Source organism: Hipposideros armiger, unplaced genomic scaffold (genome assembly GCF_001890085.2).
Source record: "Hipposideros armiger isolate ML-2016 unplaced genomic scaffold, ASM189008v1 scaffold_52, whole genome shotgun sequence".
In the NCBI taxonomy this organism is placed as follows: Eukaryota; Metazoa; Chordata; class Mammalia; order Chiroptera; family Hipposideridae; genus Hipposideros; species Hipposideros armiger.
The window spans coordinates 4,122,907-4,146,156 of record NW_017731402.1 but is presented as its reverse complement, the minus strand read 5'-3'; the positions used below and the strand labels follow the sequence as shown (position 1 = coordinate 4,146,156).

At 44.0% G+C, this 23,250-nt stretch overlaps 1 protein-coding gene across 1 annotated transcript in view; it reads right to left on the bottom strand.

The window, feature by feature from the left end:
- Nucleotides 1-22,275, bottom strand: part of LOC109381721 (O-acyltransferase like protein-like) — a 66,109-nt gene extending 43,834 nt beyond the window's left edge. Inside the window, exons 1-5 of the mRNA XM_019640610.1 lie at nt 22,119-22,275; nt 8,837-8,976; nt 7,364-7,442; nt 1,429-1,570; nt 15-277 (exon numbers count right to left, since the gene is read on the bottom strand). Coding sequence (XP_019496155.1) covers nt 15-277; nt 1,429-1,570; nt 7,364-7,442; nt 8,837-8,976; nt 22,119-22,275 — 781 coding nt within the window. The remainder of the gene's footprint in view (nt 1-14; nt 278-1,428; nt 1,571-7,363; nt 7,443-8,836; nt 8,977-22,118) is intronic.
- Between the last annotated feature and the right edge of the window lie 975 nt (nt 22,276-23,250).

Below are 23,250 nucleotides of genomic sequence, written 5' to 3'. Positions count from 1 at the left end.
AAAAAAAAAATCACCTCTCACGAGTGGTCTTAGTTCATTAAAATGCCTACTGTTTCCTCTGCTCGGGGTTCCTGAACATGAGAGATGGGCCAGGCAACGTGTCCATTGGGTCCTGTTTCTTTGTTCACGCCTCTCCATCTCTCTCAAAGGCAGAGTCCCGTAAGTGGCCAAAGGTGTCCCGTGTGCAGCGGACACCCTGTGGTCCGATCCCCACCCTCTGGCTGCCACGTACATGGTTCCAGCCAGAGGAAGGACGAGGCCAAGGATGGCGAGGAACCTGCAGAGAGAGGACACACACGTGTGGCCAAGAATTCCCACACACTGACACCTCAGAAAGACACAGAGGACACAGCTCCACAAAAACAAAACCACGCAACCCCTCCTAGAATACAGGTATATCTTGAACACTTGTAAGGGTTGGAAGTAGCTTTCTGAGAATACCCAAGTGAAAGAAATTACAAAGTAAAAGATTAAGGGGTTGCACCGAGCTCATTATAATTGTAAAAAAGTAATCATAAAGAAAGAAACAGGGCCGGCTGAGTGGCTCAGTTGGTTAAGAGCTCGCTCAAGAGTTTGAGCTCTGAGCAACAGTGGTTCGAGTCAGCCCGAGCTGAGTAGCCGCGGAGCTGCCAACAGGTGGCGGGATGGCTCAGAAAAAAAAAAAAAAAAGAAAGAAACAAAAAGCAACCAAAACACTGAGGAAGATACTTGCAGCTGATATGACTAAGGATTCACGTCCTTTTTCTATACAATGAACTTTAAAAATCCATAAGAACCCAACAAATACACACATGGAAAGGGGAGTGAGGCGTATGGAGAGCAGATATGTAAACTTAGGGGAGAGACCTTCATTACCAATTTTCTAAAATGTAAATTAAACCCATTTATATATCTATTAAATTGGTACTGGTTTTTTATACAGGTAGCTTTGGATGCTGGTCACAGGGTGATGAAACAGACATGAACATCTGCTGGGGCAGTTTGAATGAGGGTTTTCAGGAAAGCACCTTATCAAATGGTTCATGCTCCGGACCAGCAATTCTACTTCTATTAGTTGTTCTAAGGAACAATGCAAGATGCAAACAAGAAGCAACCGGCAAGACTGCCAAGGTGTTTGTGGGAGAAGCAACGCCTCGAATAAGAAAAATTACCCTTCAGTGGTACATGACAGGAAGAGGGATATTTGGGGATGGGATACATCTCTCAGTGGCCCAGAAACCCAGTCACATCTGGGTGTGGCCAGCCTTCCTCTAGAACACTCGAATTTTCTTGTTTAAGGAAAATGGTCATCCGCCTGCACACAGGCAGCACTGACCAGATATCACTCAATGGCTGAAAGTTACACGGCTAAGTGTTGTTGGTGAGCAGAAGCTGATAAAACAGCCTTGACCTGGATACCAACCGGGCACGTCAGATGCCAGTACTCACAGACACACGGCAACAAACGTGTCGAGGGGGAACATTCCAGTAGCACATGTGGCCACACTCCCACCAGACGAGGAGGACGAATTCATGGTAAAGAGAGGGAGAGGAGGAGCCAGAAATGAAGCATTTCTGAATCTCAAAATATCTACCCAGAAAAAAGAAAAGAAGGATTGTATTAATAATACTTTATTTGGCAATAAATAATTTATACTTTTCCAAGAGCTTACACACCTGTTATTTCAAAACAAAATTTCGACATTAAAAAGGACAGCTGGGTTTTAATAGATCTGATTTTATGGGGGAAATAGGGCACAAAGATGCTGAAACTCACAGAACTAGGAACTTGGAGCCCAGCTGGAGGTGGACCACTGGTCTCCTGAATTCTCACCCTGCCCAGGCTCTCACATCCTTTTCCCAACACACAGCACTGGGAATGACAATCCTAAAAAGGCACCACTGCCAGCTCACATCTATTTGCGAGCAGGTCCCCACAGAGAGGCAAATGCAACATGAGGTGGAACAATATGATGGAAGCCCACAAGCTGGGGAAAGGTGCTGTCTGAAATTGAAGCTAAGAAGCCCGACTTAGGACACAGCTAATTAGCCACCGCAAGAAAGAGTTTATAAAGATATTAGTGGTAAGACTAGGGCAGTGGTCTCAGATTATAGCCCATCTCAGAATTACCTGGAGGGCCTGGTAAACAGATTCTTCCTGCCTCTCCTCCCTGCAAGCTTCTGATCCAGTAGGTCTGGGGTGGGACCTGACAATCTGCAGCTCTAACAAGACCCCAGGTGCTGTGCTTCTAATCGGAGTGCTCCACCCTTAACCTCACCCCCACTGCATTCACTCCCTAGAGGACACTGGGAGCCTACTGGGCAGGGAATTCTGGGGTCCTAGACACTAAGAATGTGAGCTGGAAGGGAAGGGGTAGGCTCCGGGGGGGGGGCATGTCCTCTCGGCCCTCTAGACATCTCATCCAATGGGGAGGACATCCAGAGGAAAGCCAGGGGAGAGGTCCCTAAAGTACAGAGCCCAGGACAAGATTCTTCTTGCCTAGGTGTGAGGGCTGCACTACAGACACCACCTCCCATTCCTCCAAAGCATCCACCCTCCTCTCCTGTTGATTACAAGACTCTGGAGACCCTAAGGGCAGGGTCAGGAGGGGAAGAAAATGAGTAGAACAGAATTGAACCCTACAGGTCCCAAAATCAAGTTCAAAGGGACTTTGAAAAGAGACTGTTCTGGATTGAATTGTGTCCCCCCAAAATTCATATGTTGAAGCCCTAAGTCTTCCACCAGTGCCTCAGAGTGTGGCTGTATATGGAGTTAGGGCCTTTAGAGTAGTGATGAAGTTAAAATGAAGCCATTGAAGTATGCCCTAATCCCATCTAACTGGCATCCTTCTGTGAAGAGGAAATTTGGACGCAGATGTGTGAGCACAGAGGAAGGACCAGGTAAAGACACAGTAAGAAGGCGCCATCTGCACGCCAAGGGCAGAGGCCCCTGGAGAGACCAACCCTGCCAACACCTTAATCTTGGATTTCCAGAGCTGTGAGAAATACATTTCTTTTGTTTGAGCTCCACAGGCTGTGGTATTCTGTTAAGGCAGCCCCGGAAAACAAACACAGGGACTCTCGCCAAATTGCTATGCTCAGTGGTGCAGCTCATGGACTGGGAACCAGGCCAAGGCTCTCAAGGATTGGGGCTGCTGATGGATGGTTGGGTTTGCTGGACTTGTCCAACCTCTCCTGATGACCCAAATCAATGTCCTCAGGTCCCAGCAGCTCTGAGAAGAAGCACCCTCACTGGGCTCTGATTCCTGCCATGGTAAAGAAAACCAACTGGTAGCCCATGCACATTCAATCAACTTTAAGTGTCTATACTGTGCCAGGTTCCGGGTCTCCACAGGGAAAGATGCAACCTTTATCTGAAACTTTTATTTGGTCTGTTTCCCACCAACATCTCATCGTGTCCCTCCCAGCTCATCACTAAAACAGCCCAGTTCACGTTCTTGCTCTAACCCCCCCCCTTTCAACCTCTGCAGTGTGGTTCTCTTTCTCCTGCACCCCAAAGCTCTTCTGCCTGTCTGCCCGTACCTAGCACTCAATGTGAGACTGAGCATTTATTTCCTGAGGCTTTCCCAACAGCTTCAGGCACACACTCACTTTTCTTACCATAATAACTAAATCCTGGGTTTCCCAAAATGAGGAACTTCCAATTGTTTTGACGGTCCCCCAGTGCACACACGTGATGTTTCACACAAAGGCCAGATATAAAAGTGCTCAACAAATATTTTCTGAATTACACTGAGAACAGAAAATGGTATCCTGTGAAATGTTTTGGATTCCTTTTGCGTCCTTAATGGAAAGGCACTTGTGTGGGTGATTCAAGGAGTTATTATTAGGATAGCTCCATTTTCTCAATCAGCACACAAGTGAAGCCACAAGAGACAGTAATGGGGGAAGACGTCATCCCTTGAAGTTCTAACACCATTTTGTTCTACAACGGGGGCCTCATAATTCTAATTATAATTGGCAAAGCAAGATGAAATTCGCCTACTAGAGCATAGGAAAGAGGACAGATTAGAGCATATTGTAAGGGACTGTTAAACATTGATTGTGAGCAGCTCAGTACCCATTGCTTTGGGCCACTGCAAACGGAGCCCCTGTGATCACCATTTGATGTTTTAAAATTTCCGTCAGGACAGGAGACAGACTGAGAGGGTCCCTAAGCATGGAAATACGCAGCCTTTCAAAGTTGAGTCTAGATCAAGTTTGCTAACTCAGTGTTAACGGTCCCTAAAACCAAGCTCCTTTGTCAGGTGTGTGCTGTCCCTATAACCAGATGAGGTCCTTTGCCTCACAATCAAACTTCAGTCAGGTTTGTCCAATGCTTATCAAGCATGTTGTAAATCCAGAGCCTTGGGCTAAGTGGCTGAGTCACTAGCCTTCCACCTCCCTGCTGTGTTTAAGGGACCTCATATAACTAACTGAACTAAGAAACTAGGTATTAGGTAGTTTTCTGTGTTGAATTGTGTCCCCTCCAAAAGGTTCAAGCCCTAACACCCAGAACTATGAATACAACCTTATTTGGAAATAGGGTCTTTGCAGATATAAACAACTTAAGATGAGGTCATACTAGGTTAGGGTGGATCCTAAATCTAGTATGATTTCTGTTTTTATACAAAGTGGGAAATTGGGACACAGAGAGACACACAGAGCAGAACACCATATGAGGTAGAGATTAGAGTGAGGCATCTTAAACCACCCAGGTTATGGGACTTTGTTACAGGGTCCTGAAGAACAGGTGAACGTGTCACCCCAAACTGCCTAAAGAAATAAGATGGGGACCTCGCTCAGAAAAAGCGCTATTACCAGAGATAACTTTTATCTGAACAACCTATCTGTATGGCAAGGCAAACATCTAAGTGCCAACACCTGCTCTTCTTACTCTCCTATGAATTATTCTCCTCTCCTGTGAAGCCCCAGGCTCCTATCCTGTTCTTAGCTTAAGATGGCATATAAGCCTCGACTGCCTGATTTGCCCTTGAGTTTCATATTTCTATGGGGCTCCTACATGTACGAAATTAAAAAACTGGTTTTCTCCTGTTAGTCGGACTTGTGTCAATTTAATTATTAGACCAGCCAAAGAACCTAGAAGGGTAGGAGGAAAATTTTTCCTCCCCAGCCATCAGCAGGAAATGGAACACAGTAAGTGACACTGAAATACGCAGATATGAATTGTTAGGGCCTATAATTGGGCTTGCAATCATCACACCCAAATGTTATCTAGAATCTCAACCCTCTGGTGTTACGAATTTTCATTCTCAAGTCTGTTGGTTGACATTTTTCTAACATCCTACGGCAACTACACCGTGCAGTCTTTTGCAATATGCTCTGCCCCGCCCAGAACCTTCCCCTCCCTCTCTGCAATCCTGGGCTCGTTTCTTCTTGGCTTGTCAGCTGCATGTCCTTGTGTTGGCCCCCTGTGCGCCTGCCCTAGATGAGTCAAGTTGCCTTCCTCGTGTGGTTGCTGAGCTGGTTGCCCCCATATCTGTAGAGGAAATATTGGCAACTCCATCAAAAAGCTTTAAGGAATAGCTGACAAATCCTTTCCAGATGGGGACCTTTTCCCCTGGGCAAAGACGCTCCCATTTCTATCTGCTGCCTCTGTGCAGGTGCTGGAGAAGTGCCTTGGCCGTGAAGACTAAATTCCACAAATGTATCTACCAAGTCAGCTCTGCTCACCCTAACCAGGGCCCTTTTTTTATTTCCAGTTCCTCAGAGAATCATCAAAATATCTTTTCAAAAGAGAACAAATTGGTAGTTGCCAGATGGGAGAGGACTTGGGGGGATGTGTGGTGAAAAATGGAGAGGGATTAGAAGTACAAATTTCCAGTTATTAAAATAGTCATAGGGATGTAAAGCACAGCATAGGGAATATAGTGAATAATATTGTAATAGCAATGTATGGTGTCAGATGGGGAATAGGCTTATGGGGTGATCACAAAGGTATCGTTAAGGTATATAAAGGTCTAATCACTATGCTATACACCTGAAACTAATATAATATTGTATGTCAACTGTAATTGAAAACATAAATAGAAAATATATCTTTGTACTGATAATAGTTTCTAGCCTTCCATGTCAACTCTGACTAATCAGCTTAGCCTTAAATAAAACCAGGCTAACTGATAAATCTTTTAAATAATAATGAACATTAACTCAGACTTAGGGAGTCATTTATTCACTTGAAATGCTAATCTAATAAGAACTCTGCAAATTTATTTTTGTTGCTAGGATATTTGTGACTTATCCAACAAGAAATTGGACTTTGATTTATAACAATTGGTTTTCTTTTTAACATCACATAAAATATTTGGCTAGATAGATAACGTACGGGAAGCTGTAGGGATAATCAGAAATTTGGAGGACAACTTAAGGTTATTGAAAACTAGTTGCAATATCGACATTTAAAAGAGGACTTTTAATAATGTGTGTGATATTGTGATATAATAAGAAATATATATATTTGGTCTTCATCCCCAGTTCCTGGTACAGAGGTCCTAAACCCCTTGGAATTTCCTGAGCGCTAGGGGTGAGAGGAGCATTTGTTGTTATTCATAATAAACCCCTTTCAACCATACTTGAATTTATGCTAATAAGGTCACTCGGAGAATGGGGGCTGGTTGCCAAAAGAACCTTCCATGTGATTAGAGCGTTGGAACTTGCAGCCCCATCGCTGGCCTCTGGGAAGAGAAGAAGGGCTGCGGATTGAGTGATCACCAATCGCCAGTGATTTAATCAACTGTGCCTACATCACAGAAACGCTACAAAAACCCTAAAGGAAGGGATTCAGAGAGCTGCTGGGCTGGTGAACACACTGAAGTGCGGAGAGGGTGCGCCACCTTGAGAGGGCATGAATGCTCTGTGCCCTTCCCACGCTCTGCCCTGTGCATCTCTTCCATTTGGTTATTACTGAGTTTTGTCCTTTATAATAAGCCATTAATAGTGAGGGAAGTGTTTCCCTGAGTTCTGTCCTGTTATTGCAAATTATCAAACCTGCGGAGGGAGTCATGGAACAAACCCCTGATTTGTAACCAAATCAGAGAGAAGTGTGGGTAACCTTGGGACCCACTATTTCTGACTGGCATCTGACAGAGGGGGTAGTCTCGTGGGACTGAGCCCTTCATGTGTGGGGTCAGCACAATCTCCCGGTAGTTAGTGTCAGAATTGCATAATGTGAGGGAAAAACCCAAACTGCCAAGTCCACCCCCTACCCCCACCCCCAGACTCCATTAGTCTCAGTTTATTGGCTTGATCAGGATGAAAGGTTGGTTCAGCCCTGAAAGAATGGCCTTTCTGGGCTCCAAGGAGTTGGGGTTTTTCAAATTTTATGCCAAGACAATACTTTCCCTGGGTTTTGTTGTGGACTTACCCAGCCGAGACATGACAGTCACATCCTGTTCGGCACAAGAATCTGGGACACACACGCCCACACTGTAGTCAGCACCGTCCTGGAAACAAGGCCACAGCAGTCCAGATGTTACTGTCCATGGAATATATGCACGATCATTTCTAAGTAAGCCTGCTGCTGCCCGTGAATTAAGCACATTGGGAAAGGGAAGGGAAAGGTATTACAAGAAGAAAAGTTGGCTGACTTCTTTGGAGATGGCTTTTCCATAACAGAGTAGTTCAAGTGAATTCACACAGCGCCAGATGCACCTAGATGTAAATAAAAATATGTTCCAAGGCTTCAGGTAGCTGATTATTTAAAAAGCAGCCACCCACACTGATTATCTTTACATAATCAGCTACATAGTCTGGCCAAGTGCACCTCTCTCCCATATTAAGACTTAACACTCTTACAAGTTTCAACAAAATTGCCAAGTTGTTATTTCTTCATAGCAGGACACAATGTATCAAATAAAGACTTTATTAATAAATCAAACCAATAACTAGAATGCCTGTTCCAATAAGGCAAAGATCTAATTATAAAGAAAAATTTCCGGGATGCTTCTAAACATATAACTTCCATGATTGTGTAGGCCTGACCTTTTGCTCTGATATCAAAACCATTAATCTGCTTTGAAAACAGGATATGACATTTGGACATACCCTCAAGCAATCATTATCATAACTCTCAGCCGGACAAATGGAGCTGGGTGATAATCTTCCTATTTCCAGTGGTTAACCGTTGTAAGACCATTTTATGGCATTACTATCAGAGAGCTCAGATTTCTTATTGTTATTTTATGCTATTGTTATTGCCCAACCAGTAATGTGTTTTCTTTCAGTGTTGTGTGACATGCATAAAACCTATCTTTATATTTAATACAAGACTGTGCTGTTCCTAGGTCTCCACCCCACCCCCCAGCCACAACAACCCTGGCAGTAAAAGAATTAACATGCTTTGAAGATAGTGAGCCCTGGGACCCCAGTCAACTGATTTAGTGATCTATTCATAAAAGTCCCAGCCCATCAACTAAGATAACCTTACAGTCATGTTTTGGAGCTCTGTTTCTGGAAAAGGGTTATAGGTAGTGGGAAGTCCACCTTCCCTTTGGTATTCCAAAAACTGAGGGTGAGTCAGGTGCTAATGCCCAGGAACACTGGCTGGGGCTTGACTTTGAACTCCCCACTAAGGTCCCACAGCAGTCTCTCCCCACATATTACAGTAGGAGGAACCTCTGAAGGCCTGTTCTGTGGACAACTGCCTCCTACAACGTCCCAGCCTCAGAACATGCAAGCCACTTTCTGCCACCTGTTTACAATTTAGTTTTAACTCTTTGCAAAACATCTTCATAGGTTTCTTTTTTAATTAAGCAAAGCAATTGGTGGAGTTGCAGTAGGTTCCATATCATGACGTTCACTTGCCCTCCTAGAGCACGTGCACATCCCCCACACTCACCTGCAGGATGCGAAGCTTGCAGTACTGCCCTTGGAAGCTCCCCGAGGGGGCGTGGGCGGACAGGCACTCACTGTAAGACCCCAGCCTGTCCACGTTTCCACTGAGAATATTGCTCCCGAGTTTCCCAACAGAGTCGTACACTGAATTTCGAAGCAAAAGAAGTGGTCAATGTTAGCTTAGTTGTGCCACTTTCAAATAAATTTATAGGCACTAATTTCTATCATTTAAACCTCTCAAATTTAAATGACTGAAAAAGAAGAGACAGATAGATTCAGATGCCACTCTCGGAGCCTACATTTTGCATCCACAGTCCCTCTCGTCACTGAGGGAGGACAATGATGTATGCGCTTGTGTTGGTTACATGGTTTGTTGCTGAAAAAGATAAATGGTTTGAGTTCTTTTAAAAAATAAATGTTTCTGGGGAGTTAAAACTTGGTAGTTTTTCTCCACCCACCCACTCTTCATACAACCAGGAGAAAATACCTGTGTCTTTAAAATTCTTTAATCCAATCTTGTGGAATCTTATTTTGGAGAGAGTTAGATTTGGGTGGGGTTTTTTAAAGATTTTGTTGGGGAATTGGGGGGAGGGGAACAGACAAGTTGCTGTCCTTTCGTTCTTCAGTCTAGTTGTGGAGGACGTCGCTTCACTGGCCCATGTTGGTATTATCATTGCATTCTTCCTGGGCGAGGCAGTCGCTTGCCGGCCATTGGACAGCTACTCACGGCTGCTCACAGCAGCTCATGAAAGCTCACATCAGCTGCCAGCCAGCCCCACTGCAGCCTATACCATAGCCAGAGACTCACCGCAGCCCCACTCTAGGACGAGCTGTTGTTCACCATCTTAGCTGTAGAGGGTGCAGCGTTACTGGCCCACACCTGGGATCCGAACCGGGGCCCTGGTGCTCAGGGCTGGCGTCCCAAGCCAACTCTTAACCAATGCACCACTCAGCCAGCCCTTAAATTTTTTTTTTCAATCTTAGGAGCAGAAGGGTGCAGTGATCAAGTTGCACAGTTAACGGCACTCTTAGCACTTGGCGCTGCAAAGTTTTTGGTTTGTTTGTGCTTGTATATGTCCTTCTTTCCGTAGTTTCAAATAGTTCATTTTCTTTCATCTTGCTTCATCTTTCCCTTGCTCTTTCCCTTCCCCAAACTCCCTCCTCCCCTATATGTTTGATGTGTATCGTCTCATTTGTCAATGGTCTTGTTTTGTGTAGCTGTATTTTTAATTTATATAAGTGACTTTGTGCCTCAGATCTCCTGCTGCTACATACGTCCCTCATTGCTACATGTGTACTGTGTATGGCGTTACTGTGCTTATCTAGTCCAGAGCTTCTAACTGCTGTATAATCACTCATCACCATCTTAGAATTAGCTGTTCCCCAGGTGCTGAACACATAGATGGCCTCCAACCCAGAGAAACTCAGGGAGACGAACTCCTCCTACGTGTCCCTGTATAGACCTATATGAGGACTTAACTACACATATACTCCTGTGAGTGGGACTGCTGGGTCATAAGGTACAAAACACCACGTGAACCCCACCAGGCTGCGTTCCAGAGGGACTGTGTTTCCCCAGGGATGCTGCTTCCTATCTCTTCTTTGCATCGTCCAGCCATCTCATTTTGGTAGTTAATAGATGTAAAATGATATCCAGTTGTTGTTTTCATTTTCATTGCTCTAATTACAAATAAGCCAGTATATTTTTGTCAGCCATGTAAATTTTCTGTTAAGTACCTGTTTGTATCCTTTGCCCATTTTTTAATGGACTTTCCTTTTCTGATTTGCAAGAGCTCCTTATTATGCTATATATTGGTCCTTGTCTACCTGAGTCATCGAAATATTTACTCTTAGTTATGTCAGTTCTTTATCTATGGTGTCCTTCACCTGACAGAAATCCATTCTTTTGAGCCTGCAATTTTTGGTCTAGTCTTTGAACAATCTTTGTTCTAGTCAAGACTGGCTACATAATTTGCAGGGCTAATGCAAAATGAAAATGCAGGCTCTCTTATTTAAAACTTATTAATAAGGCCGGCTGAGTGGCTCGTTGGTTAAGAGTTGGCTTGGGATGCCAGCTCTGAGCATCAGGGCCCTGGTTCGGATCCCACATGAGGGCCAGTGATGCTGCGCCCTCTATAGCTAAGATGGTGAACAACAGCTCAACCTGGAGCTGGGTTGCCATGAGTTGCCGGTGATGGCGTAGGCTGCAGTGGGGCTGCATTGGGCTGCCGTAAGCGACTGTAAGTAGCTGCCATGAGCCGCAGTGAACGGCCGTCCAATGGCCGGCAAGCGACTGCCTCACCAGGGAAGAGCACAATGATACTACCAACATGGGCCAGTGAAGCGACGTCCTCCACAACTAGACTGAAGAACAAAAGGACAGCAACTTGTTTGTTCCCCTTCCACGATTCCCCAATGGTGTTCCCTCCCCCAATACCCCAATAAAATCTTTAAAAAAAAGACTTATTAATAATTTCAAGATGGTGACAGCAAATCACACTTAAAGCAAGCAGAGGGGCCTTTTAAGTGTGGGCCCCCATCTGACTACAAAGGTCGCATGCCTATGAAGTCAGTTCTGGCTCTAATACCAGAACCATGTGGTTTTTATTATTATGGATGTATGGTATATTGAGTATTCTGCCTTTCGTCTTTTTTTTTCCCCAAAGTTGAGCTATTAGTTGGAACATTATTCATACAAATTTCAGAACATTTGTATTCAGAAAATTTGCAGAAATTTCAGAAAGTTTTGGAAAAAGTTTATTGAGCCATCATTGGAGGGCATGCAATTTGTTCAAAGCTCCCTTTGTGTCCTTATATAATTTTACATTTTTCCTTGGTAATCTTAAGACAGATTACATGGACAATTCCTAGATAGTTTACCTGGTGTTTTACTTTTAATTATATTGGATTGTCAGAAAAGTCATGACATATTTTTTCTCTGTTTTTCATTGCAAAAATGCATCATGACTTTTCCGACAACCCCATATTTTCCAGTTGATGGTTGCTGGTGTGGTAAAATGTTACTGATTTTTGTACTTGGTTCTGGTACCTGGCAAATTGAATCCACTTTCTTATTAGTTCTGTCCTCTTATTCTTCTGCTCTGAGCTTCATACTACTTTTTTCCCCCTTTTTTGTCCTCTCTTTACAGAAGCTGACAGGGTCCCTGGAAAGTGCTCCCGCCCTACCTGACCCCTCCCTGTGACATGAAGTCAGCCCTCTCTCGGGATTAGTGTGAAGTAAGTCAAAACCCAAAGCAAAGCTCAGACTCTACTCATCAGCCGGTGGTCCCTTGAGAGGCTGTGGAATGGCCACCTCCATGGAGGCTGTCTGGACCTGACTGGTTCTGAGCCTAGCAAGTCCTTGGCCGTCCTCTCCATCCTGTGAGCTGCCCCAGAGCCCGCTGATAAACTCCGCTTTTTGCTGAAGCTGCCAGAATTGGTGTCTGTGATTTAACCCAAGACTTCTTCCAATCAGACATCCCCAGAGTCCCAGCCATTCAGCATCTCAGACTCTGACCCAGGTAAACACATGAGCACCTACTGCCAGATGCTTGTAGCAGTAATGCTTGTAAAAGCAAAAAACTGGACACGAACTATTTATTAAGTTGAACCACATGAAAATTCCATTTTGTGGGACAGAAATAGTTTAATGTCAGTGATTGCAAATAGTTCAACCTCTATCAGGAAAAGGCTTTAATGAGCTATGGTGCTTTCATATTTTATAACGCTGTGCAACAACTAAAATAAGATAGGACTATATTTGCCACTGAGGGAAATATATGCCCCAAGACATTATTATGTGAGAAAATAAAGCAAGTTTAAGAACAATAAATATATTTTTCAATTTTATAAAACAGTATCTTTCTAGGAGATATGCACAAAAATGCAAGGAGAAAGTTCTGGAAAGTTCTAAGAGACACACCCATTGATAATAGCTGTTATCCAGAAAGGGGACTGAGAAATGAATGACGGAACAAAAAAGAAAGAGTTGGAAATTCTTCAAATCCTTTAACAGTTAGGTTCGATTAATGTTTATTTTGTAAATAATAATAAATGGTTCCCCCTTTACCCTTGGGGGGTTGGTTCAGGGACCCCCCAAGGGATTTTGGGACCCATGATAATACCGGGCCCTATATATACTATGTTTTTTCCTTTACATGCACACCTATGATAAAGCTAAATTTATAAATTAGGCACAGCAAGAGATTAACAATAATAATAATAATAATAAAATAGAACAATTATAACAATATACTGTAATAAACGTTATGTGAATGTGGTCTCTCTCTCAAAATATCTTATACTGTACTCACCTCTTCACTTAAAGGAAGCACTTCACGGCCTCTCTGTGGCATGTCTAAAGTGCCAGCATCACGACTCTTGTGCTTTGGGGCCATTAGTGAGTAAAATAAGGGTGACGTGAACGCAAGCACTGAGATGCAGCAACAGTTGATCTGATAACCAAAATGGCTGCTAACTGACTACTGGGCAGGGAGCGTCTACAGCGTGGAAACCCTGGGCAAAGGGGTCATTCACGTCCTGGGCCCCCCGAGATTTTATCACGCTATGCAGAATGGCCTAAAATTTAAAAGTTATGAATTGTTTATTTCTGGAGTTTTTCCATTTAATATCAAATCGAGGTTGGCCACAGGTAACCAAAACCACAGAAAACAAAACTGAGGATAAGGAGGGACTACTGTATATAAATAACAAAACATATAAACAACTGGAATACAGCCATCTCACTCATTTACATAATTGTCAGTGCTGCTTTCTCAGTCCAGGCAGGCCTCAGAGATGCTGCAGGTTGGTTCCAGGCCACCCCAATAAAGCGAGTATCACAATAAAGAGAGTGATAATCTCTTTTGCTGGTGGAGGGCCTCGCCTGCAATTGGTAAAAACGCAACATCTGTGAAGCGTAATAAAGCGAAGCACAATAAAATGAGCAGTGCCTGTATGGGACTGGGTAGTTTCAACAGAGTCTGTACGGTCCACAAAACCTAAACTATTTACTAGCTGGTCCTTTAGAGAAAAAGTCTGCAGACCTCTTATCTAGAGCTGCGATTCTCAACCCTGGGCAAATATTAGAATCACCTAGGGCATTTAAAAAAAAAAAATTCAAATGCCCAGGCCCTATCCTCACAAAGGGTGGCTTAATTGGTCAGGGGTGGGGCTTGGGCACTAACTGTTTTTCAGAATTTCCCAGGTGATCCCAGGTGCAGCCAAGATTGACTGCTCTGATCTTTAGAATTAATTCCAGACTCCTGGTTTCAAAGACCCTTCGTGAAGGGACTTGCCTTTCCAGTCTTATCCCCCCAGGCCCGCACCCATTTCCTCTGCGCCCTTACACAGGTCACACCAGGCCTGCACTTGTCTGTCTTTCTGCCTGGAATGTTCCTCCTTCCCATCTGCCTGGCAAATGCTGAATCATCCTTTGATTCTTGGCTGAAGAATAGTCTTCCCCCAGGAAACATTGCCAACTCTTGCTTAGTGGATCACATCAAAAGGCACAAATTGTTCACCTGTCTGTCTCCTGTGTGAGGGAGGGGATGTGTCTTCATGGATGGGTATCTCAGAGGAGGAGCTCAATAAACATTTGCTGAATTGAAATAAACTTTGAAAAGGTTATGTTCAAATGCCCAAAATCCAGCTCCACAAATGTATTTTGAGGTCCTCCCTGTGCCGAGAGAAACAACACAACTATCTTAAAAACTGATATGTTTATTAGACATATAAACGATTTCCAAATTCCCTTCTCCATCACTACCTGACTATCCCAAACTCGGTAGCCTGAAGTTTAAGGATCCAGAACTATAAGAGTTGAAGAAGATAGAAGCAAGCGAGGTGTCAATACTGAGCTCATCTTCTCCCTCAGGTAAAACCCTGAAGAATGAATGCAGAGGGATACCCAATTCTTCACTAGAGAGATTAAATTCTAGTTTTCTTTCTAATTGGCATTTTGGTTTGGATTGGATTTATGGTCTCCTAGCTGAGGTTATTTCGTATGCTATGCAAATTTCCAATTACAAGCTTTCTTTCTGATTATAAGCTCAAATGGACAAGTGCCCTTTTCTTTCTTTGCCCTTAATTAGTTTCTGTCCAGAACCTAAGATGCCTGGCCACGGGCATCATCCAAATCAAGATCTATTGTGATTGTCATGGAAGGGAGGGAGAGAACAAATTAGTGATTAATCCCACCTACTACTTCAAATCATATGGCAATTGTTCGAAGTTTTCATTACCAAAAGATTAAAAACAACTCGTTTCAATTCTGCTGTGCTAATTGGCAGACACATTTTCTTTCTCACATAATGGCAATGATATATAGATAGTGTAATAAAATGCAGAGTTGATTGATTTCTGGGTTTGAATGGAGGAAAGCAAGACCTTGATGAATGGTCTTAAATTTTAAAATATGGATGCATATCATGAAGTTGAAGGCAGCAGAAGCTCCTAGAATGCTAAGCCATAAACAAATCCTAAAAATAATGATCATCTTCAGCATTAACAGCAAATATTTATTAAGCACCTACAGATCACTGTGTTATATTGGAGATTTTTAAAAATTAGAATGGAATAGTCCTTTCCCTGTAAGTTATGATACAGGACATACACATAAAATGTTTACCATCTGTTGCCAGAGATCTCCTTATTGGTAAGAAAGCAATGTGAATGTGCTATTGATTTGCTCTCCAAGTCCCTGAAGCACACTCTTTGCAAACACCTCCTGGAAGTCCCCCTTGTGTCTGGTCAACTATTAATCTTGAACTTGGAGAATAAGAATAAAATGTGTATTAGCTTCCTGTGATGCTATAACAAATTTCCACAAACTTGGCAGCTTAACATCACAGAATCTTATTTTCTCACAGTTCTGGAGGCCAGAAGTCCCAAATCAGTATCACTGGGTTGACATCAAGGTGTTAGCAGGGCTGGACTCCTTCTAGAGCAGCGGTTCTCAACCTTCCTAATGCCGTGATTCCTTAATACAGTTCCTCATGTTGTGGTGACCCCCAACCATAAAATTATTTTTGTTGTTACTCTATAACTGTAATTTTGCTACTGTTATGAATCGTAATGTAAGTAACTTTTTGTTTTCCGATGGTCTTAGGCGACCCCTGTGAAAGGGTCATTTGACCCCCAAAGGGGTCGCGCCCCACAGGTTGAGAACCGCTGCTCTAGAGACTCCAGGGGAATAGCCATTCTTTGCCTAGCTGTTCGTGTGCCTTGGCTTGTAGCCATGTCACTCCAATCTCCGCATCTGTGGTCACATAACCTCCTCCTCTGTGTGTCTGTGTCAAATCTCCCTCTGCCCCCCCTTTCTAAGGATCATGTGATTGCATTTAGGGCTCCCCATCTCAAAGCCTTTAACTTAATTACATCTGTAAAGATCTTGTTTCCATATAAGGTAACATTCACAGGTCCCAGGAATTAGAATGTGGATATCTTTGGGGGGGGGGGCATGTTTCAGCTTACCACAACATGGATATCAGAAATCCAGTTAGCCCAGAAATTTCAGTGGAGCCCATCATGCCACCCTTTCTCTAGGATGAGATTTTCTTGGTTTCAGCCTCTTTTCTGTCCCCAGCTCCAGCACCATTGGAGGGACTGGCCGTGGGTAAGATGTCCTCCAGACTGACAGGTGGATGGGAAAGAGGCAATGTTCTGAGAATTCAAATCAAGTAGCGCGTCCTCCACTGAGGACCAGAGAACAAAGGCTGGACTGGGGCCAGGGACAGGTTAGCCCAGTGACCGTCTACCTATGGACTGCCTCCAATATAACATGGGTAGAACCCACAGGCCATGGCTTCCAGGAGAAAAGATGAGACTCACAGACAGGAGACGTGAAATCAGCATTCCAGGAGATAAACAATGAAGCCCAAGAGAGTTATTCATCAGAGTAGGAAGTCCAGCAGCCTGGCCCCCAGGGTGGGCTGAGGGACTTGGTGTAGGCCTAGGCAGAGGCCAACTGAAGGGTTAAGAAAATTTTGTAGCAAAAGGAGCTGCTTGGGAAGATTTCAAGGATGTTATGAGATTAGCGGAAAGAGGAAATGAAAAGCCCTGCAGGCTGCTTGGGAGCCAAGGGCCTCTTCCACCCCCTCATTCTGTCCCTGAGGAATAAAGTGCCAAAAAATGCAGAAATCATGTGAAACCATGAAAGCCTCAATATGGTGAGCGCAATTTTAATTCCATATAAATAGCCTCCCCTGCAAGGCCTCTGCTGCAGACAGTGTTACAAACGGCTCTGGCTGGACGTTAAGAAATGGCCATGGGTGGGTCTGGTACATCTCAAGAAAAATGAATTCCAGGAGCTGAGACTGATGGTTTTGTTTTCTTGTTTTCATCTCAGAAAATAAATGCATGCTGTTTTACTCTAGAGGGTGTGTTTGAGAGGCCATAGCTCTCTCTTTCCTGAGACTGCGTTAACATATTTCCACAAACTGGGTGGCTTACAACAACAGAAACGTATTGACCCACAGTTCTGGAGACCAGAAACCCAAAATCAAGGAGTCGGCAGGATTGGTTCCTACTGGAGGCTCTGAGGCAGACTCTGGTCCAGGCCTCTCTCCTAACTTCTGCTGGTGGCTGACAATCCTGGCTTTCCTTGACTTATAGATGCATCACTCCAATCTCTGCCTCTGTCATTATATGGCATTCATGTGTGTCTCTATTTCCCTCTTAGAAGGACACCAGTCATTGGATTAGGGCACTCCTTAATCCAGTATGACCTCATCTTAATTTGGCATGTCTCCAAAGACCTGATTTCCTAAAAAGATCACATCCAAGGTAACAGGGGTTAGGGATTCAATGTATCTGTTTGGAGGATACAGTTCAACCCATAACACTCCCCTAGTGGGTATTCTAGGATGCTACTAATTAGCTTGTGAGGTGTGGTTGCGGAAACCCTGACCTGGAGAGAAGACGCCGCTGTGGGCTCGGGGAAGGTATGACAAGTTTCTGGAGAGATCCCTGAATGGTCAAAGTCAGAGAACGCAGTGGGTCATGGCCAACGACCTGTGGAAATAAAGACCAACCAGATGGCTAATAGAACCAAAGAAATGTCGTATGGCTTCAGTGTCTTCTTTCAGTAGAGTTTCTACTCCATGTTCTGCTCATCCACTCTTTAAATTATATACCTATATACCAAGTGCCTACCTAAAAGGGCATAAACCACAAGTCTTATGGTTTAGAGGAGCCCTTCTTGAGGGAAAAGAAGGGACGAGACAAGATATTCAGAAGAGACATGAAATCATTTTTCCAGAACTAAAGGCTAAAAGGAGGAAGCACTGGAATTTTTTTTTAAACTGCTGCAGATTTTCAGTTTGAGAAACAATGGCCTCTGATGTCACAGCTGAGGAAACTTGATTAGCAACGTGAACATGGCTCGGGTGAGGCCAACCACACAGCTGGTTATCGGCCTCACCAGGACGAGAGCACACGTAGGTCAGGACCACAGGCCTAGCACCAGTTCTACGGCTCAGTAGCACCGAGTGTCTAAAATGTGGTTGGTGTACAAGAAAAGTAGGAGGAAGCAAAGAACAAAATGCCCGGGGAAGGTGGAGGGCATCCAGTAGAGGGAGAAAGGGGAGGACAGCGAAGACGGAGTCTCCGTGGGGAGGGACTTCCCAGACAGGGGACTGTCCCTGAATTAGAAACAGATGAATTTGAAGGAGATGGGCAGTTAAGACCATAGTGGTTAGGGAGAAAGAAAATTGAGAAAACATGATGAATCAGGAGGGAGGGTGCCAGAAATCTTTTACAGTGCCATTTTCATATGTGGTAAGAGCTTACAAGTAGATTTCTGTGGATTATGGAGTTTACGAACAAAACTGGAAGCAGAGGGGCCAGACTACTGGCCCTGAGGACTTCGGCAGTGAGAAAGGGGTCAAAATCAGACAGTGACCCAAGAAGAGGGCAAAATCAAAGCACGCAAAAATGGTGGATTTTGTTCCCTTTAAGACGTTGCATGCGTGTCTGTTAGAAAGCAAATGGAGGAGGATGGTGGAAAGGGAGAAACGCAACCTCACTCTGGCGTTATATTACTATCTTCTTTCCTATAACATCTACAACCTTCGATCCATCCTCCCCACTGCCAGACTGAGACCCTCCTGTGTCAGGCTCCGTACCAGTCTCTCTCCTGTTCCTTTCTGCAAGACCGAGCATCTCTGCTGGAATTTCAAGGACCCTCTCTCTCCACCTTGTTCCTAAGACCCCCACCCATTATCAGAGATCCAGCTTATTATCATCTCTGTGCTTTGGATTGGGGATGGAGTTTACAAACATTATTATGCAATATTTAATATATTAAAAGGGCATAAAGAAGAAAATACGAAACACCCTATGTTCCCGTGGCCCAGCTTAAAAAATAAAGTTTGACCCATCATTTGAAATCTGATGTGTCCCAAGCTGCATCCTCACCCTAACCAGCCCCCGCTCCGAGGCAACCTCTAACTGAATTTGGAGATTGCCATTCTCAGGTGATTCCTTTATGTTTGTAAGGCAAACACGGCTCCCTACACAATAAAGCACCTTCATTTGCATTTTGAAAAAGAACTTTACATACTGTATATATTATCCTACAACTTTTTTTATGTATTTCAGAGTATTCCCTCCATATAAATACATGGAGCTCTGCTTCGCTCCTTTTTTTGCTTATGGTTTTATATTTTTTCCTTGCTTCTCTTGTGGCTTATTTTAAGCCATGATTGAAAGGACAGGCTTGGGAACCAGATGACCTGGGCTCAAGTCCTATCTCTGCCCCTTATTTCACGCAAAATACTTTACATCTCTGTGGCTTCGTTTTCTCATTTATGAAGTGGAGATGATTAAAAACACCCTCCTCATGGGGAGCTAAATGAAACAACTCCTGAACAGGGCTGGGAATGGTGCCCGCCATGAGAAAGTCCTCTCTAAATATTGACTCTTATTATTTTTCCATCCACATGGCTGTCCGGCTGAGAACGACGGTCAGAGCCATGCACTGGGCTCAGAAATCTCAGGCAAAATGTCAAAGCAAGAACGCCCATGGGGGCCGGTCGAGTGGCTCAGTTGGTTAAGAGTTGGCTTGGGAGCACGAGCTCTGAGCAGCAGGGCCACCAGTTCGGATCCCACATGGGGGCCAGTGACACTGCCCTCTACAGCTAAGATGGTGAACAACAGCTCGACCTGGAGCTGGGCTTCTGTGACTCGCCGGCGATAGCGTAAGCTGCAGCAGGGCTGCAGTGGGTTGCCATGAGCTACCGTGAGTGGCTGGCAGCCAGCGTGAGCGGCCGGCAGCCGGCGTGAGCGGTCGTCCAACGGCCAGCAAACGACTGCCTCAGCCAGGAAGAGCGCAATGATAATACCAGCATGGGCCAGTGAAGCGGCGTCCTCCACAACTAGACTGAAGAACCAAAGGACAGCAACTAGTCTGTTCCCCTTTCCCAATTCCCCAACGCTGTTCCCCTCCCCCAATTCCCCCAATAAAATCTTTAAAAAAAAAAAAAGAATGCCCATGGGCTGGTCGAGTGGCTTAGTTGGTTAAGAGCATGAGCTCTGAGCAACAGGGTCACCAGTTCGATTCCCACATGGGCCAGTGAGCTGCGCCTGAGCTCAGCTACCGCTGAGCTGCCAACAGGTGGCAGGATGGCTCAGCTGGTAAGAGCACGTGCTCCTAACAACAAGGTTTCTGGTTTGACATCCACATGGGATGGTGGGCTATGCCCACTCACAGCTAAGATTGAACACAGCACCTTGAGTTGAGCTGCCCTGAGCTGTCGACAGGCGGCCGGATGGCGACTGGACTTGGAGCTGAGCTAGCTGCGTCCTCCACAACTAAGATTGAAGGACAACAACTTGGCTGCTCCCCTTCTCCAATTCTCCAACACTGTTCCCCTTCCCCAGTTCCCCAATAAAATCTTTAAAAAAAAATAGTGCCCAGTGTGTTCTGGTGCGTCACAATGAAAATCAGTTAAAACAACTAGAGATAGTAGTGTTCATCTATTAAATTAAGCAATTGTCATCTATCCCATTTATGTAAGCCATTCAATTCTGCCTCGGATCATTTATCTTGGGGAAAGTTTTTTAAATAAAAAAGTAAAATATTAACTTTTTTAAAGTAAATAAAAATTACTTTTAAAAGTATTTTCAATTTTCAGGCATAACTAGAGAAACTTTTAAGGCAAATAAAATGTTAATAAGGCTGTAACTAGTGATGATAATATGTGCCACCACCTCATCACCAGGCATCTGAGCCAGGCATTGTACCTTCTGGGTTTTCTTGGCCGGCTTACTTGGCCTGGGGTTGTCAGAAAGCTCCCTGTCAATATCACCAAGTGTTGCAGCAAAACAAGATCTAATCCAACATGGCACTTGAAAACGGCTACTGAAGGGAGTCGGATTTATCTTTCCCACTGTTTCATTAAACATCGAGACATCTAATCTAGTTCAGAATGGCAACTGCTTCAAACCAGGTGCTATTTTGAATTACCCAATATTAGACCAAAACTTTTGTTTATCTATACGATGTATATTATGCTGCTGAGTCTTTTCCAATACAAAATAAGTGTGTTCACAATGGAAGTGGAGATTGTTCTGATAGTTTTTCTGGCTTTGGAAAGAGTGAGTTTTTACATTTTTCTTGTTAGTGGTTTCTTTCCATCAGCATCCACAATGAATCATTCACCCAGAGAAGTTACCCCACTGAAAACGAATCTGGTTTCCTACCCATTTCTAGCAGGATGGTATGTGTCCCTTTAGTTGTAAGAGTAATTTTTGGAAACTAATAAAAAATAAATATGGTGACCTGACATCCATCTATATCACATACTAGGAGGTCCGGTAACTTCCGGTCTGAGCCAGCCCACTCACCAACACTCCTCAGAATTTACTATCAAACATATAATGGGCACAATTCATTTCCTGAATAACAAAGCAACCTATTCACAAAAGCAGCCTAGATGTCTAGAAAATGAAATAACGCAAGCTATGTCATACGAAGTGAAATGTTATCAACTCCAGCAAGAGTCAACAGCATCATGCAATTTATAAATCATTCTCATCTTATTAAGAGGTTGGTCCTCATGAAATTCCTTCTGGGTAGAATTGATATCACTTCCTCTATTGTCTTCCGCAAGAAAAATTCCTCCTCCCTTCTTGGTGCCTAGAGCAATTTGTAAATTGAGGCTCATTGTGTCCTCACTATGTAGTTTTGTGTTTTCAATTCTCAAGAGTTTTTTCTAGAATGCTCCAGCCCGAACCTCAGGCTGCCCTGTATTCACCTACCCAACGGGCCAGGGGAACCAACTTACTTCTTAGAGCGTATTCTTTGGGCTCCACCGAATTCAGATCAGAAAGGAATTCATCAGTGTCTTGCATGCATTTGAGAGAAATGTTTCTTGCAGGAAAAGCAAAAGGTAATTGAAACTGAAAAGAAAGCAGACAAAATAGTAAAGTCAGGACCATCATTGTCGCTTAACTTGTCAGAAAAAAAAACCCTCCTCTTAGACAAAGAGCCTTATATTTATGAAACACTAGCCTACAATATGTTGGGGGGAAAATGTGACATTGCTTGCTCCTTAATATGCAGAGACAAGCTGTGTCTCCTCAGCCACCTGCAAAGCGGCAGAGATAAACAAACCATGGAAACCGATTTACACACAACTTGTTATTGTTGAGTAAAATCTGCTGTGGATGTGGGGGCTGCTGACCACCTGGCTTCCTTTAGTTATGCAGATTAATATGGATGATGCTATATTTTTCTCTCATTAGCCGGTCTTGCGTATATCACTGGGTTTCAAAAATATACCAAGGATGTTAAGTGGCAATGTTGGGTTTTTCCCCAGAACGATTATGAATCCAACCTATAAAACATTTGGATAAGTGATGAATAAAGAAAGGCTTCTCTGTGATCATCTGGATATTTCATGCATCTGTCCACGTGTTTGCTGGACTTGAAAGAGACAGAGGCGTGGGAGTGATAAACTCCCCCACGGAAGGAGCCATGTTGCAATGGGACAAATAAGGACACGCGTCATCCCGCGGGGCTTAGAACACACATCCCAGGAAGGAAATGATGCTGACACAAGACGGGCACCGTGTTCGTCTGCTTTAAGAAAACAGAAACTGTGTGGGTCTGGATTTCTCGGCGTATAAATATTTTCTTTCCAGAAAGGCTTTCTTTAAATAGCAACCTCCCTAACTACTGGTACATTTAAAATGTGATGCAAGCCTTGTTCACACTGTGGGGACAAGTCCGCTCTTGTGGGACGTGGTTGGCCTTCCTGTGTCTCCCTGGCTTCACTGTGGCCCCTAGCATCCCAAACCTTTGTGTGAGTCTGCTGGGGCTGCTGGAGCAAAATACCACAGACCGGGTGGCTTATAAACAACAGAAATTTACGTCTCATGCTTCTGGAAGCTGGAAGTCTAAGATCAAGGCTCCAG